Genomic DNA, 13,970 nt, shown 5'->3' on the forward strand with positions numbered 1-13,970 from the left:
ATACTACGTACTATGTATGATTTAATGTCAAATAATTGTCTCTTCTTATTCGTGCTACTTTTATTTTATTTTTGCTATGCCGCATGACACTCTATAGCATTGGAAGTGCCTAAATACTAAAGAAGCTGAAACGTCATCCTCACAGACCAGCTAAGATATGGACCCACTTTAAAATTAATGAGTGGCTGATTTTAATGTAACTAAAGTGATTTTTCACATTTTCTATAATATCTGGACATTCAGCCAATCAATAAGGTATTACCGTACTAGAACTTGTGGTATTAGTCCCAAAAGAGAGATGAAATCAAATTTCGGGAAATTGTACTTATGCCTTTGTCAAATAAATTATTTAACATTATGTTGCAGAATACTTTGTATGTTATACTACGTACTATGTATGATTTAATGTCAAATAACTGTCTCTTCTTCCGGCAGCTCATCCCAACTTTCTATGGGATGTCGCATATCTGCTGTCAACAGTATTTGGTTTATAACTAAAACAATAAAAACATATGAGAGAAAATATTTAAATTTGTAATAGTTACAATATAATGTACAAGTTGATATTTTAAGAAGCTTACTTAGATTTAATTAGACCTGGTAAATGGGTCATTCGGGTCGGGTCTGGGTCGGGTCACTTTTGGGTCGGATCACTTTCGGGTCAGCTAACATTCGGGTCGGGTATGGGTCGGGTCGGGTCGATTTGGGTTTCGGGTCAAGTATGTTCGGGTCAGGTCAAAATCTGGTCGGGTCATGTTCGGGTTGTTTCATTTGTGAATCAAGCTCAAATGAATAATTTTATACTTAGTATATATTTTGTTATTGTTATAATAGAAACTATCAATTCAGTTTATGACCTTAGCTACGGTTGAAGATGAACAATTTGAGTTACTTTTGGTACAAGACATTTTAAGTTCAATTATAAGGTAATTTTAGTTCGGGACATTTCGGGTATCGGGTCAATTCGGGTCAATTTTGGGTATTGGGTCTGTTCGGGTCAAACACTTCGGGTCAATTTCGGGTCGGGTCAACTTCGCGTCGGGTCAGTTTGGGTATCGGGTCAGGATCGGATCAACTCCATTTTTCAGGTCGGGTATGGGTCGGGTCGGGTCAATTTCGGGTTTCGGGTCATTTTCGGGTCAATGTTTTTGGGTCAATTTCGGGTCATTCGGGTCGGATCATCGGGTCTGGGTCAGGATTACCAGGTCTAGATTTAATACAAAGTAATAGTCATTATTTAGATACAAAGTTTATTTTTATATACAATTATTTTCTTTAAGAAAGTAAATTTGGAGGAAAACATTTTTATAATATATTGTCAAGTATTCTTTAAGTAATATGTAATAGGTTCCAAATCTTCCTTACTTTTTATATTAAGAAAAGATAATTTGTATGTAATGCAATTATTTCCTCCCAAATTCAATAAAACTTTTGCAAAAACCTATAGAAATAATTATTAAGTAGTTTTAATCATTTGTATGTTAAAATTCGTATATCACGCAAGTACGAAACCAAACTTAAAATTTACTCTTTAGCTAAAAAAACCACCTAATATCGACAATATCATACATTTTATAAAGAGAATATATTTAATAGATTTTGTTTACATTGACTAATAATTGATGTATTATTGTAGCAAGTTACATTATTTTAATATCATCAATGACCACAACATCTTAAGATATGATATATTATATATGCCGATCTGATTTCTGTTAGGTAATTTATGACGTTGATTTAGATCTGACAATCATTACCCAGACCTGATGATCTGATCCGAATGACTCGACCCATGACCCGAAATTGACCCAAAAACATTGATCCGAAAATGACTCGAAACCCGATATTGACCCGACTCGATCCATACCCGACCCGAAAATGGAGTTGACCCGACACCCGAATTGACCCGACCCGAAGTTGACCCGACCCGAAATTGACCTGAAGTGTTTGACCCGCACAGACCCGATACCCAAAATTGACCCGAACAGACCCGATACCCGAAATGTCGCGAACTAAAATTACCTGATAATTGAACTTAAAATGTCTTGTACCAAAAGTAACTCAAATTGTTCATTTTCAACCGTAGCTAAGCTCATAAACTGAATTGATAGTTTTTTATTATAATAATAACAAAATATATATTCCGTATAAAATTATTCATTTGAGCTTGATTCACAAATAAAACAACCCGAACATGACCCGATCAGATTTTGACCTGATCCGAATATGACCCGAACATACTTGACCCGACCCGAAATTACGACCTGAACTTGACCCAATACTTGACCCGAAACCCGAAAGTGACCCCGACCCGACCCATACCCGCCCCGAATGTTAGCTGACCCGAAATGACCCGACCTGAAAGTGACCCGACCCGAATGACCCATTTACCAGGTCTACGTTGATTGTTATTTGTGTCAATATTATATATAGACGTACAATGATATCTCCCTATTCCAAAAACATAAGCGCAAATATGATCCCTACTAATTCCGGCTAAACGGAGTGCAAGTTGCTTTACTTTATACAACTCCTACTTTATAACGTAGAAATTACATACGTATTATCTTTCTATATAAAGTAGCACAACAAATGCTACAAACTACAAGATACAAGCAATATTTATGCTATAGCTCTTTCTTGTCTTTTTACTTAAAATAAAGCAAGATATGTCTCCGATTGTAGTGAGCCTTGTAGGGGTGGTGATCATAATAAGCATCACACATTTGCTATTTACAAGGAAGAAAACATCAACATACCATGGCAAACTCCCCCCGGGTTCAATGGGTTTGCCATTTCTTGGTGAAACACGTCAATACTTTACCCCGTATTCTTCCTTCGACATTCCTCCCTTTGTCAAACAACGGGTGCTCAAGTAAATTTATAATTTATACTAACAGTATATAGTATATGATGATTTACCAAAAGTGAAATAAAGTACAAATGAGTAAAAATAAATACAAAATATTAAACAATTACTCCGTAGTATTTGATTAATATACTTAATCCATTCATGAAATTGCAACATTTTACCATTAAAGGAAAATTCACAAATATTTAACCATACCATTTAAGAAAACCAAACAATTCTTTGCAAGCATGCTCTTATTGTTAATACATACTTGTTACTTTGGTTAATGCTTCTACACTCATGGACAAATTCTCATGTAGTCCCCCAATGTACCCTGTTTATTTATTGATCTCTCTTTCCTTTTTCCACTATTATATCTAAATTCTTGTGTACTCTATCTCCCCGTGGTGTAATTTATTATGCATTTGTAAAAATAATATAAACTTTATACGACTATATTTAAATTATACATTAACATAAATCCAATAACATCTAATTTATTAACATATTATTTTATATAATACCAAGAAAAATTGTAACAGTAGTACTATAGTCAAAGCAAATTAGGTATTCAGAAACGGTGTCATTAGCTATTAGTGGTATAATGTACAGGGGCGGATTATTATAAAGGCTCAATGGGGCTTGGCCCCTGATAGATTTGGGAAAAAAATTGAATATGTAAAGGCTTTATACAACAGTCCAATAATAAGATAGTAAAGCTTTGAAGGCCCATAAAATACACTAAGGGTGCGTTTGGTTCGCTGGTTTCAGGAAAGGGAATGAGAATCATTCCCTTTCAACCTGTTTGTTTGCCACTTTTTCCCTCAATCATTCCCCCATTTCATTTTTCAAAATACCCCAAAACCCCTCTTCCCCATTCCCCACCCCCCCCCCCCCACTTTCCTATTCCATTCCCCACCCACCCTAACCCTAACACTAACACCCATATACGCCGGTGGTGGTCGGACGGCGACTGTCGGCGAGCACCGGGGAGTGGTCGGGGAGGCTCGGCGAGCACCGGGGAGTGGTCGGCGATGTGGTGCTGTGGTGGAGGAGGGAGATCGAGCGTCGGGGAGGGGGGCTGGAGCATCGGGGAGGGAGTTCAAGGTGGTGCTGTGGTCGGTGGTGGTCAGCGACCGTCGGCGAGGGGGGCTGGAGGGTCAGCGAGGGGTCAGCGACCGTCGGCGAGGGGGGCGCGACTGTCGGCGAGGGAGTTCGAGCATCGGGGAGGGGGGCTGGAGCATCGGGGAGGGAGTTCGACGGTCGGGGATGGGGGCTGGATGGTCGGCGACGCTCGGGGATGGGTCAGCGACGGTCAGCGGAGGTCTGTGAGGGTTCGGCGGCGGTCGGAGCTGCGCTGTGGTGGTGGTGCTGTGGTGGAGGGAATGATTCCCTGGTTTTTGTAACAAACAACCTTCCAAATTTTCCACTTTGCCATTCCATTCCATTTCACTCCCTTTGTTCATTCCATTCCGATTCCCTTCTGTGAACCAAACGGCCCCTAACTGATTACTTCTCTATTTACCTAGGAAAATCAAATATATAGTACTATAACTACCCAATTGGCCAATTTCCAACAATCACTGACAAGTGACAACCCACTACCCACTACCCACTACCCACAAAACCCCTCTCTTTCTTTTACTCCGTAATGACATCAATTTAATGAATTAAAGTATGTGCACTTTTTCCATGGGAGCACAATTAAAAGGCTAACACAAACATTAGTACTTTTCCGTTTTTTTTTTTTTTTACTGTTACATTAATGGTATTTTTTTCCTGTATTTCTGCATTATTGAATTTGTAAATAACTTTCATATGTTTATTTTATTATATTCTTGCTATAGACGTAAAATTATATTAAAAACTTATGGCCCCCGAAAGAAAAACTTTCAAGATCCGCCACTGATAATGTGACTCTAAGGTATTTTGATACAAAGTGTGTGCAACGAACAATGAACTAATAAGCGTGGTTTACTAATTGATATTGTCAGGTATGGTTCAATATTCAAAACAAGTTTAGTTGGGACACCATTGATAATATCAGCGGATGCAGAACTTAACCACATAATCTTTCAACAAGAGGGTCAAGCTTTTGAAAGTTGGTATCCAACCACATTCACACAAATCTTCGGACCCGAAAATCTTAGCACCTTAAAAGATATCATGTACAAATACCTTAAAAACATGGTTCTGAGTTTGTTTGGTCCTGAGAGCCTCAAGAAGATGATATTTGAAGTTGAAGATGAAGTACTAACCCATCTGAATCAGTGGTGCAACAAGGACACAGTTGAGCTCAAAGACGCGACTGCTAAGGTACATTATTGATTACTATGTAATATCTTTATTTTACACTACTCGTGCCATTCGATCAAATTCAGGACCGTTTCTGACATTTTAGGGGCTTAGGGGCAAACTAAAAATTAGGGCCCCCAATAATTTAGTGTGTATGTGTAAGCGATATACTAATTAGACACTCAATTTCATAAAAACTATACTTCAAATAGTATAATTATAATGTGAATACGCGACCGTCCAAATTAAAGTTAATGTATTAAATTTATCAGCCAAATAAAAAATCATCACTTGAAAAAATTAGCTAAAAAAAAAGTCATACAAATCGGAGTATTTATATGTACCTAGGATATATACTCAAAATATATTATTTATAAGAGTGATTACAAAAATAGTACTCTAACCGTCTCATAATATATTGCTTGTATTTCACTTTTGGTGTCTTAAAATGTTATGTTTATTTTTTAAATGTTTTAATTTTATTTTACATACTTTTATAATATTTCTCTTTTTTTTTTAAGTGCCTCAATTTGTTTTTTGTTTTTGTTTTTTATTTTATTTTTATATTATAGGACGGGAGAGTATTAAATAAGAAAATTAAAAGGCGACTAAAAGAAAGTTTTTGTATTAGGTACAAAAAGAAAAACAGGTTAAAATAAGGAAAATAAAATATTGTTCTTTTAAAATTTTGAAAAAAAAAGAAGAAAAAAAGATATAAAAAAAAAAAAAAAAAAAAAAAAAAAAAAAAACTAAACTAAAATAATGGTAAATTAGAAAGAAGAAAAGAATTAATGAAACAAAAACAAGTCTAACAAGTCCCGAACCCAAAAATCAAGGCTAATTAAAACCTTGCTATAACCATTGAGCTACTTTCTTTACTTGTTTAATATGTATTAGGAGATTGATTTTTATTGCTAAATTCTTTTCAATGAAATTGGGCTTTTAGTCTGGGGCCTGCCCTGGCCCAGTGACGGCACTGATCAAATCAAATATAACCAAGTTTAATTATTGGATAACTCACCCTATCATTTTGATGTCACAAGTTTGAACCCCACAAAATACATTTTCTTGGGACTAGGGAGGTTCCTTTACCTTCCCCCCTTCACCCCCCCTACTCTTAAACTGCGTAAGTAGTTGGACTAATTAACTTAATTTGTGAGGGTATTAATTCAGTAGGGTCATTCATCTTACTTATAAATAAAAAATAAAAACAAAAAAACAATTTAAAATTTTTTTATTCATTTATCATGAGTTTGTAGTAATTTCTATGATACGTCATGCAGATGATTTTCAATCTAACAGCCAAAAAGCTAATCAGTCATGATGCCGAAAGCTCTTCAGAGAATCTAAGGGAGAACTTCGATGAAATTATCAAAGGATTGATCTCTTTTCCTTTGAACATTCCTGGCACAGCATATCACAAGTGCTTACAAGTAAATTAATTTAACTTTCGATCTTTGCATTCCGTTTCGCCTCGACCTTGTAATCTCTAGCTAAGTATGAATCTGCCAATTCAATGTGAATTTAGGGAAGAAAGAAGGCAATGAAGATGTTGAGAAAGTTGCTCCAAGAAAGAAAGATGAAGCCTAGGAAACTTAATGAAGATTTTTTCGATTACGTACTCGAGGAGCTATCGAAGGAGGGAACACTCCTAACAGAAGGGATTGCTTTGGACCTAATGTTTGTGCTTCTCTTTGCGAGTTTTGAGACTACCTCTACTACTCTTACTTTAGCCATCAAATTTCTCACGGACAATCCTCTTGTGCTACAAAAACTTACGGTATGGTTTATTTTTTCTTTAATTTGACCTGTAATCGAGTAAGATATTTACAGTTGAATTTACACACAAGCGAATTAATTCACAGGAAGAGCATGAGATAATTCTTAAGAGTCGTGAAAACGTATTGGATTCTCGCCTTTCATGGAAAGATTACAGATCTATGACTTACACTTTCATGGTAATGTTTATTTTATTTAATTAATTTAATTATTTTTTTCCTTTGCTTGTGTTAGCAAATATTATCTGTTTGGTAAACTATAAAAGTTTAGCGAAATTGTATATATTTATACTCCCTTCGTATCTTTTGTTTATATTTTGTAATAACATATTTCTAACAAAAATCGACATGAAATTAAAAATATACATATACTCCCTTCGTTTATAAATACTTGCTCCATTTCTTCATGCGTGGAGTTTTAGGAAAAATTGGAGATATTAATAAAATATAGAGGTAGTGGGGTAAGTGGAAGAATAAAAAATTGTAAAAAGCAAATGTAGGTGAGAGAATTGGAGGAGATAGTATATGAAATTAATAAAATATAATTTATGTTGGGTCCACTAGCTGAGAGAAATGAATTAAATATTGTAAAAAATTTTCAAATAAGAAAATGGAGCAAGTGTTTAAAAACGGCCAAAAATAAAAAGTTGATCAAGTATTTAAAAATGGATAGAGTATTATTTAGGAGTATATTAGTTGTAAATTTTCTTCAAAAATGTTACTCGTATGTAAGGATATGATTACTTGCAAGTTGCAATAATAATTTTATATATGTCGCGTGGTGCCAATTTTTCATTTCATTTCATTTTGGACCTCATATAGAACGTTAAAACTCTTAAACTTGTAAACGTTCAAAAATATATGATAATGGTTGATGGTTGATGTATGATTAATGCTTAATAATTAATCTTTGTTTAAATATGTTATTATATCCAGGTCATCAACGAAACACTAAGGTTGGCTAACATAGCTCCTGTAATATCCAGAAAAGCAATAAAAGACGTCAGCTTCAAGGGTATGCTTCACCATGCATGTCATTATTAATTAATCAGTTGTTTAATCATTATTCAATCATTAGAGGTCATTTGGAAAATGATTACCATATTTTGAAAAATGATATATAATATGATCGGCTCATTTTTTTCACATTATAAAATGGCCACAATTAGTCTTATAATATCTATAATGTAAATATAATTCTTGAAAATTTTAATCTAACATAAAATAAATATTTTTTGAGAAACTATAAAATAAGAATAAAATTTAAAAAAATAAAACTAAAAATTTGATAAATCAAAAAAATTTTGATAATACTATTTAATACCATTAATAAAGTTATATAATTAATTATTTGAAAAAAAAATATGTCAATTATGAACTATATAATCATTAAAACATTACGGTAGTCATATTTCAAGCGTCTACTGTAAAATTTTCAAATAAATAATCGTGTTATATTAGTGACCACTTGTTACATTTTTTCATTGATACACTCTATTATTATGTACTAATATATATAGACAATTATTATGCAATAAATCATGTTATATTATTAGTGACCACTTGTTACATTTTTTCATTAATACACTCTATTATGTAATATATAGACAATTATTATGCAATAAATCGTGTTATATTATTAGTGACCCCTTGTTACATTTATTCATTGATAGACAATTATTAGAAGTTGCACTCATTGCTTTAGTATTATTAATATTTATTTGTATGCTTTATCATGATATGCATGTACTAATAAATATCCTATTGAGACATATAATATAAATTGGTGGATAATGTAGGTTATACCATACCAGCTGGTTGGCCTGTCATGGTTTGCCCTCCGGCCGTACACTTAGACTCTTCCATCTATGAAAATCCCCTCGAATTCAATCCATCGAGATGGGAGGTACGTATCATAGCTTATCATTCTATTGGATTGATTTAATTATTCGTTGTTGAAAAATAGAAATAACAATACTAATATTAGAGCTTTAATCCCTGTAACGATATAATATAACTAATACGAGATGAGCTGATGTTGAATTGAATATATAGGGACGAGAAGTACATGGAGCAACCAAACATTTCATGGCTTTCGGGGGTGGAATGAGATTTTGTATCGGCGCAGATTTTAGCAAGGTGCAAATGGCTGTGTTTCTACACTACTTGGTTACTAAGTATAGGTAAGGCCAAAATTCACACTATAATATATCATCACCTCTTTATAACAACGCATAGTATATGAATTGCATTTTTTTGGATGGCGAATTGTATTAACTACGTATGTATTTAGACTTTTTTTTTTTTTTTTTTTTTTTTTTTTTTTATGTTTTTGATATCGGATAAATCTTACATGTATAAGTGAAATTTCAGGTGGAAGCCAATAAAAGGAGGGAACACCATTCGGACTCCAGGCTTACAGTTTCCTGATGGCTTTCATGCTTGTTTTGCTACGAAAAGCTCATCAACAAATTAAAGAAAGAATAGATATAGTTTTACAATGTAATTTGTTTTAATATACAACATGTTAGTCAAAATTGACAATACTGTTTTTGGTTTCTGAAATATTTTTCTGTATATTCCAAAAAGGTAGCCTGGTTACAGCATTATATACAAGTCTACTTGCCTATTTTAGGCTATAATTACATCCTGTAATCCCTCCTTAATCACAGCCTATAATCACTCTAAAATCAGAGTGATTTGGTTCAATTATCCTAAGTATGGAAAGAGAAGATATTTATAGAATATTATAGAATATTACGGAGTATTACAGAATATTCTGGATTTCTAACACTCCCCCTCAAGTTGGATGGTAGGGTCTCTAACACCCAACTTGCTCAGTGCTTGCCCAAATGCCTGTGTAGAAACAGCTTTAGTTAAGATATCTGCTAGCTGATCTTCTGATCGAACAAAAGGTAGAGTTATCACTTTTTCATCTAGATGGTCTTTGATGAAGTGCCTGTCGATTTCCACGTGTTTTGTTCGATCATGCTGGACCGGGTTCTCAAATATGCGTATGGCAGCCATATTGTCACAGTACAACTTACAACTTTTCTTTGGTGCATACCCAAGCTCCTTTAGGAGTTTTCTGATCCATACTTCGGTAATTCCTTTTGCAATCCCCCTAAATTCTGCTTCAGCACTCGACATAGCAACTACCTTTTGTCGCTTACTCTTCCAGGAGACCAAATTTCCACCCACAAGAGTGAAATATCCAGAAGTCTATTTTCGACTGTCACGATCTGCTCCCCAATCTGCATCTGTAAAGACGTGAAGATCTAAATGGCCATGGTTCTCATACATAACTCCCTTTCCAGGAGTCCCTTTTAAATACCTCAGAATCCTGTATACTGCCTCAAGGTGTTGTTTCTGAGGTCTGTGCATAAATCTACTTACAACTCCAACAGCGTAAGCCAGATCGGGCCGAGTATGGGCTAGGTAGATTAATTTTCCAACGAGTCTCTGATATTGTGTCTGGTTTACTGATTCTGCATTTTCAAGAATTTGAAGCCCATGATTCATAACCATGGGAGTATCAGCTAGTTTGCAGTCCACCATCCCTGTTTCTGTCAATAAATCCAAAATGTACTTCTTCTGTGAAATAAAGATGCCCTATTTTGACCTGAGCACCTCTATTCCTAGGAAATATTTAAGATTTCCCAGGTCCTTCATTTTGAATTCCTTGAAAAGTTTATTCTTCAGATCTTCTATCTCTTTTGAATCATCTCCTGTTACAATCATATCATCAACATAAATGATGAGACAACTTACTGTGGTACCTCTTCTTTTTAGGAACAAGGTGTGATCTGCATTGCTCTGTTTGTACCCGAACTTCTTCATTGCTATAGTAAACCTTCCAAACCAAGCCCTTGGGGATTGTTTTAGTCCATACAAGGCTTTCTTCAGTCTGCATCCTTCTCCTTTCTTAAAGCCATGTGAGAACCCTGGGGGAGCTTCCACATAGACCTCTTCGGAAAGATCTCCATGGAGGAATGCATTCTTTACATCGAACTGATACAGGGGCCAATCTTTGTTTGCTGCAACTGAAAACAGTACTCTGATAGTGTTGAAGTTTGCTACTGGGGAGAATGTTTCATCATAATCTATCCCATAAGTTTGTGTGTATCCTTTTGCTACCAGCCTTGCTTTATATCTTTCGATGCTGCCATCTGCTTTGCGTTTTATTGTAAAGACCCATTTGCAGCCTACGGGTCTTTTCCCAGTGGGTAGGATACACTTGTCCCAAGTCTTATTTCGGACTAGCGCATTTATTTCTTCCTCCATAGCAGATTTCCAGTTTTTGCTTCTAAGAGCTTCTTCTGTTGTGGTGGGGATGCTCTCAGAGTACAAGGCTGCACAATAGTTTTTTGCTCCTTGGGACAGATTTCCTTCTCCTGGCTTGTTTATCGGATATTTGGATCTCTGGGATTCAAATTCCGGATCATACCTCTTCGGTGGAACCCCACTAGTGCTTCTCGGTGGAAATTCATATCTGCTATGATCAGAGGAACTCTGCGGCTGGCCTTCCCTCATACCTGGTACTTCATTTTCTAACTCATCGGAAATGTTAGTAGACTCAGATGACCCAGATTCATAATTATGGTTTAACTCTGGTGTACGTACCTCTGTTTCAATTAGAACTGAAGACTCAGACATGTCTGAATTAGTGGGCATAGTATCGTGAAGATCGAGCTGTACAACATTATCAGTTGTCTCGGTGGTGTTGCCAACCTGTTCTTTTGGGTCAGGAACATTCAGTTCTAGATAGACCAACCAGCTTAGATCCTCACTAGGATTCTCCCTCTGAGATCGAAGATGGTGGTAGTAGAATTTAATTCGGTTTCGACAAAGTCACAATCCATGGTAGTATACAGACGGTTTGCAACTGGGTCAAAACAACGATATCCCTTTTGGGTGGTTCCATATCCCACAAAGACACATTTGACAGCCCGTGGTTCTAGTTTATTTCTTTCCCGTTTGGGTAAGTGAACATACACCACACAGCCAAAGACCCTAGGTGGCAACGAATGAGTACTAGGAACATTGATATGGGTTTTAAGAGTATCTAATGGGGTAGAGAATTGCAGGCTTTTTGTAGGAAGGCGGTTGGTGAGATAATTGGCTGTGGAAATGGCTTCAGCCAATAATAAGCTGGGACTGAGGATTCTATCATCATGGCCCTAGTCATCTCCAAAAGGGTTCGGTTTTTTCTTTCGGCCATGCCATTTTGTTGTGGGGTGTCACGACAGGTAGTTTGGTGAATAAGGCCATTTGTTTCGGTGAAGATGTCCATATCAATGTTCTTATATTCGGTACCATTATCGGATCTAAGTATTCTAATTTGGGTTTGGAACTGTGTTTGGGCCATCTTGTAGAGCGAGATGAAGGTTTTATAAACATCTGATTTGTTTCTAAGGAAATATACCCAACTCATTCTAGTGCAGTCATCGATAAAGGTGACATAATACAAAAAACCATGTTTATTAAACTCGGGGCCGGTCCTCATACATCATAATTAATTAAAATAAAAGGTTTTCCAGCTCTATTGTCACTATTTGGATACGAATGTTTATGACTCTTTGCAAGAATACAGGACTCACAATTAAAAGGAACATTTGAATTTGAAAGGGAAGGAAAGAGTTTTTTAAGATACCCTAGAGACGGATGACCTAAGCGCTTGTGCCAAATCCAAAGCTGGTGCTCAACCGTTCCTCGAACAAGAGTTGTTTCACCTTGTTGAGACATCTAAGTAACATAATACACCCCACCTTCTTCAATACCATGCCCAATAATATTCCCGGTCTGAGTATCCTGAATAGTACATCCACGAGAATTCATAAGAACAGTACAATTTAGGTCCTTTGTCAATTGGCTAATGGAAAGTAATTTATGAGATAAGTCTGGTATAAAGAGGCAATTAGGTAGTTTGATGTTATCAGAAATTTTAACAACACCCGACCCCTTTGTTTTAATTACTTCTCCATTGGCGGTTTGTATATGGTGTTTTTCTGGTGGGTAGATTTTTTCTAAATCATTAATGTCAAACGTCATAGTGTCTGTAGCTCCGCAATCGAAAATCCATTTTGTATTTTTTTCGGATTTACAGACTAATCCTGTTTTACATGAGTTTGTTTCAATGGTTTGGGTTTTATTATTTAGTGGGCTAGTGTTTTTGGGCCTAGGTATTTCATTAAGTTTAGTTTCCGGTTTTAAATATGTAGTTTAGGTTGGTTCTTCTATTTCGGTTTTGCAAAGTAAGCTAAATCTGTTCTTGGTACATATTTCAGAGTTTACACCATAAAAGAGATCTAGGGTTTCTGAGTTCTTACCTTCCTTCTTCTCTTTCATACCCGAGGCAGAGGAAATCGTGGCCGCCGTTCCTCCTTCGTGGGTGTCTTCCTTGGCCGCCGGTCCTTCGCCGTTGCTAATTGTAGCGTTACCGGAACTCCTCTTTTCTCCTTTCTTCTTCCTATCGGCCCACCAAGAAGGGTATCCAATAATTTCGAAACACCCGTCCTTGGTATGCGGTGTTCCGCCACAGTGAGTGCATCTGAGATTTGCCTTGTCGTCATCTCGCCGGAATCTGGGTTTCTCCGTTCTTCCTTTGGTCGCAAGACCACTACCGACACCAGGGGAGTCGGCCGATGATGCTTGTGAGGCCTTCTCTCCTGGTTTCATGATGACCCGTCGAGAGATTTCTCGCCGGACCACCGCATATGCCGCCTCTACTGTTGGAAGTGGGTCTTGATTCACAAGATCCCTTCGTTCTTTGTCCATGGACTCATTAAGTCCGGCCAAAAATTGGTAAAGCCGGTTGTTTTGAGTTATTTGGTTGTAGATTGTTTGGTCCTCTGAGCAATGCATTGGGTTTGGTACCCTCCTATCAATCTCTTTCCAGATTGATGAAAGTTTACTGTAGTAAACTTCGATTGGGTCGGTTCCTTGCTGGATCTTATTCTTTTGATCGTTAGATCAAATATCTGTAAGCCGTCTTTACCGCTTCCAAACATTGTTTCAATTCCTTGCCACAATTCCTTTGCTGTTGG

General features: G+C 36.3%; 2 protein-coding genes across 3 annotated transcripts; one reads left to right on the forward strand and one right to left on the reverse strand.

The window, feature by feature from the left end:
* The first annotated feature begins 2,475 nt into the window (after nt 1-2,475).
* Nucleotides 2,476-9,569, forward strand: LOC110730560 (cytochrome P450 87A3-like). Of its 2 annotated transcripts, none has more exons than XM_021910378.1 (9): nt 2,476-2,875; nt 4,846-5,167; nt 6,430-6,579; nt 6,675-6,926; nt 7,012-7,104; nt 7,861-7,939; nt 8,724-8,830; nt 8,980-9,107; nt 9,298-9,569. In XM_021910378.1, the coding sequence occupies exons 1-9, from the start codon at nt 2,670-2,672 to the stop codon at nt 9,398-9,400; spliced, it is 1,440 nt and encodes a 479-aa protein (XP_021766070.1). In that variant the 5' UTR covers nt 2,476-2,669; the 3' UTR covers nt 9,401-9,569. The 2 variants fall into 2 exon arrangements, with proteins under 2 accessions (XP_021766070.1, XP_021766071.1); XM_021910379.1 differs by having other exon boundaries at nt 2,476-2,867; nt 4,820-5,167.
* Nucleotides 9,570-10,146: 577 nt separating this feature from the next.
* Nucleotides 10,147-10,482, reverse strand: LOC110730635 (uncharacterized mitochondrial protein AtMg00810-like). The gene has a single exon (XM_021910453.1). The coding sequence runs from the start codon at nt 10,480-10,482 to the stop codon at nt 10,147-10,149; it is 336 nt and encodes a 111-aa protein (XP_021766145.1).
* Nucleotides 10,483-13,970: the final 3,488 nt, after the last annotated feature.

Source organism: Chenopodium quinoa, unplaced genomic scaffold, assembly GCF_001683475.1.
Source record: "Chenopodium quinoa cultivar QQ74 unplaced genomic scaffold, ASM168347v1, whole genome shotgun sequence".
NCBI classification, from domain to species: Eukaryota; Viridiplantae; Streptophyta; class Magnoliopsida; order Caryophyllales; family Amaranthaceae; genus Chenopodium; species Chenopodium quinoa.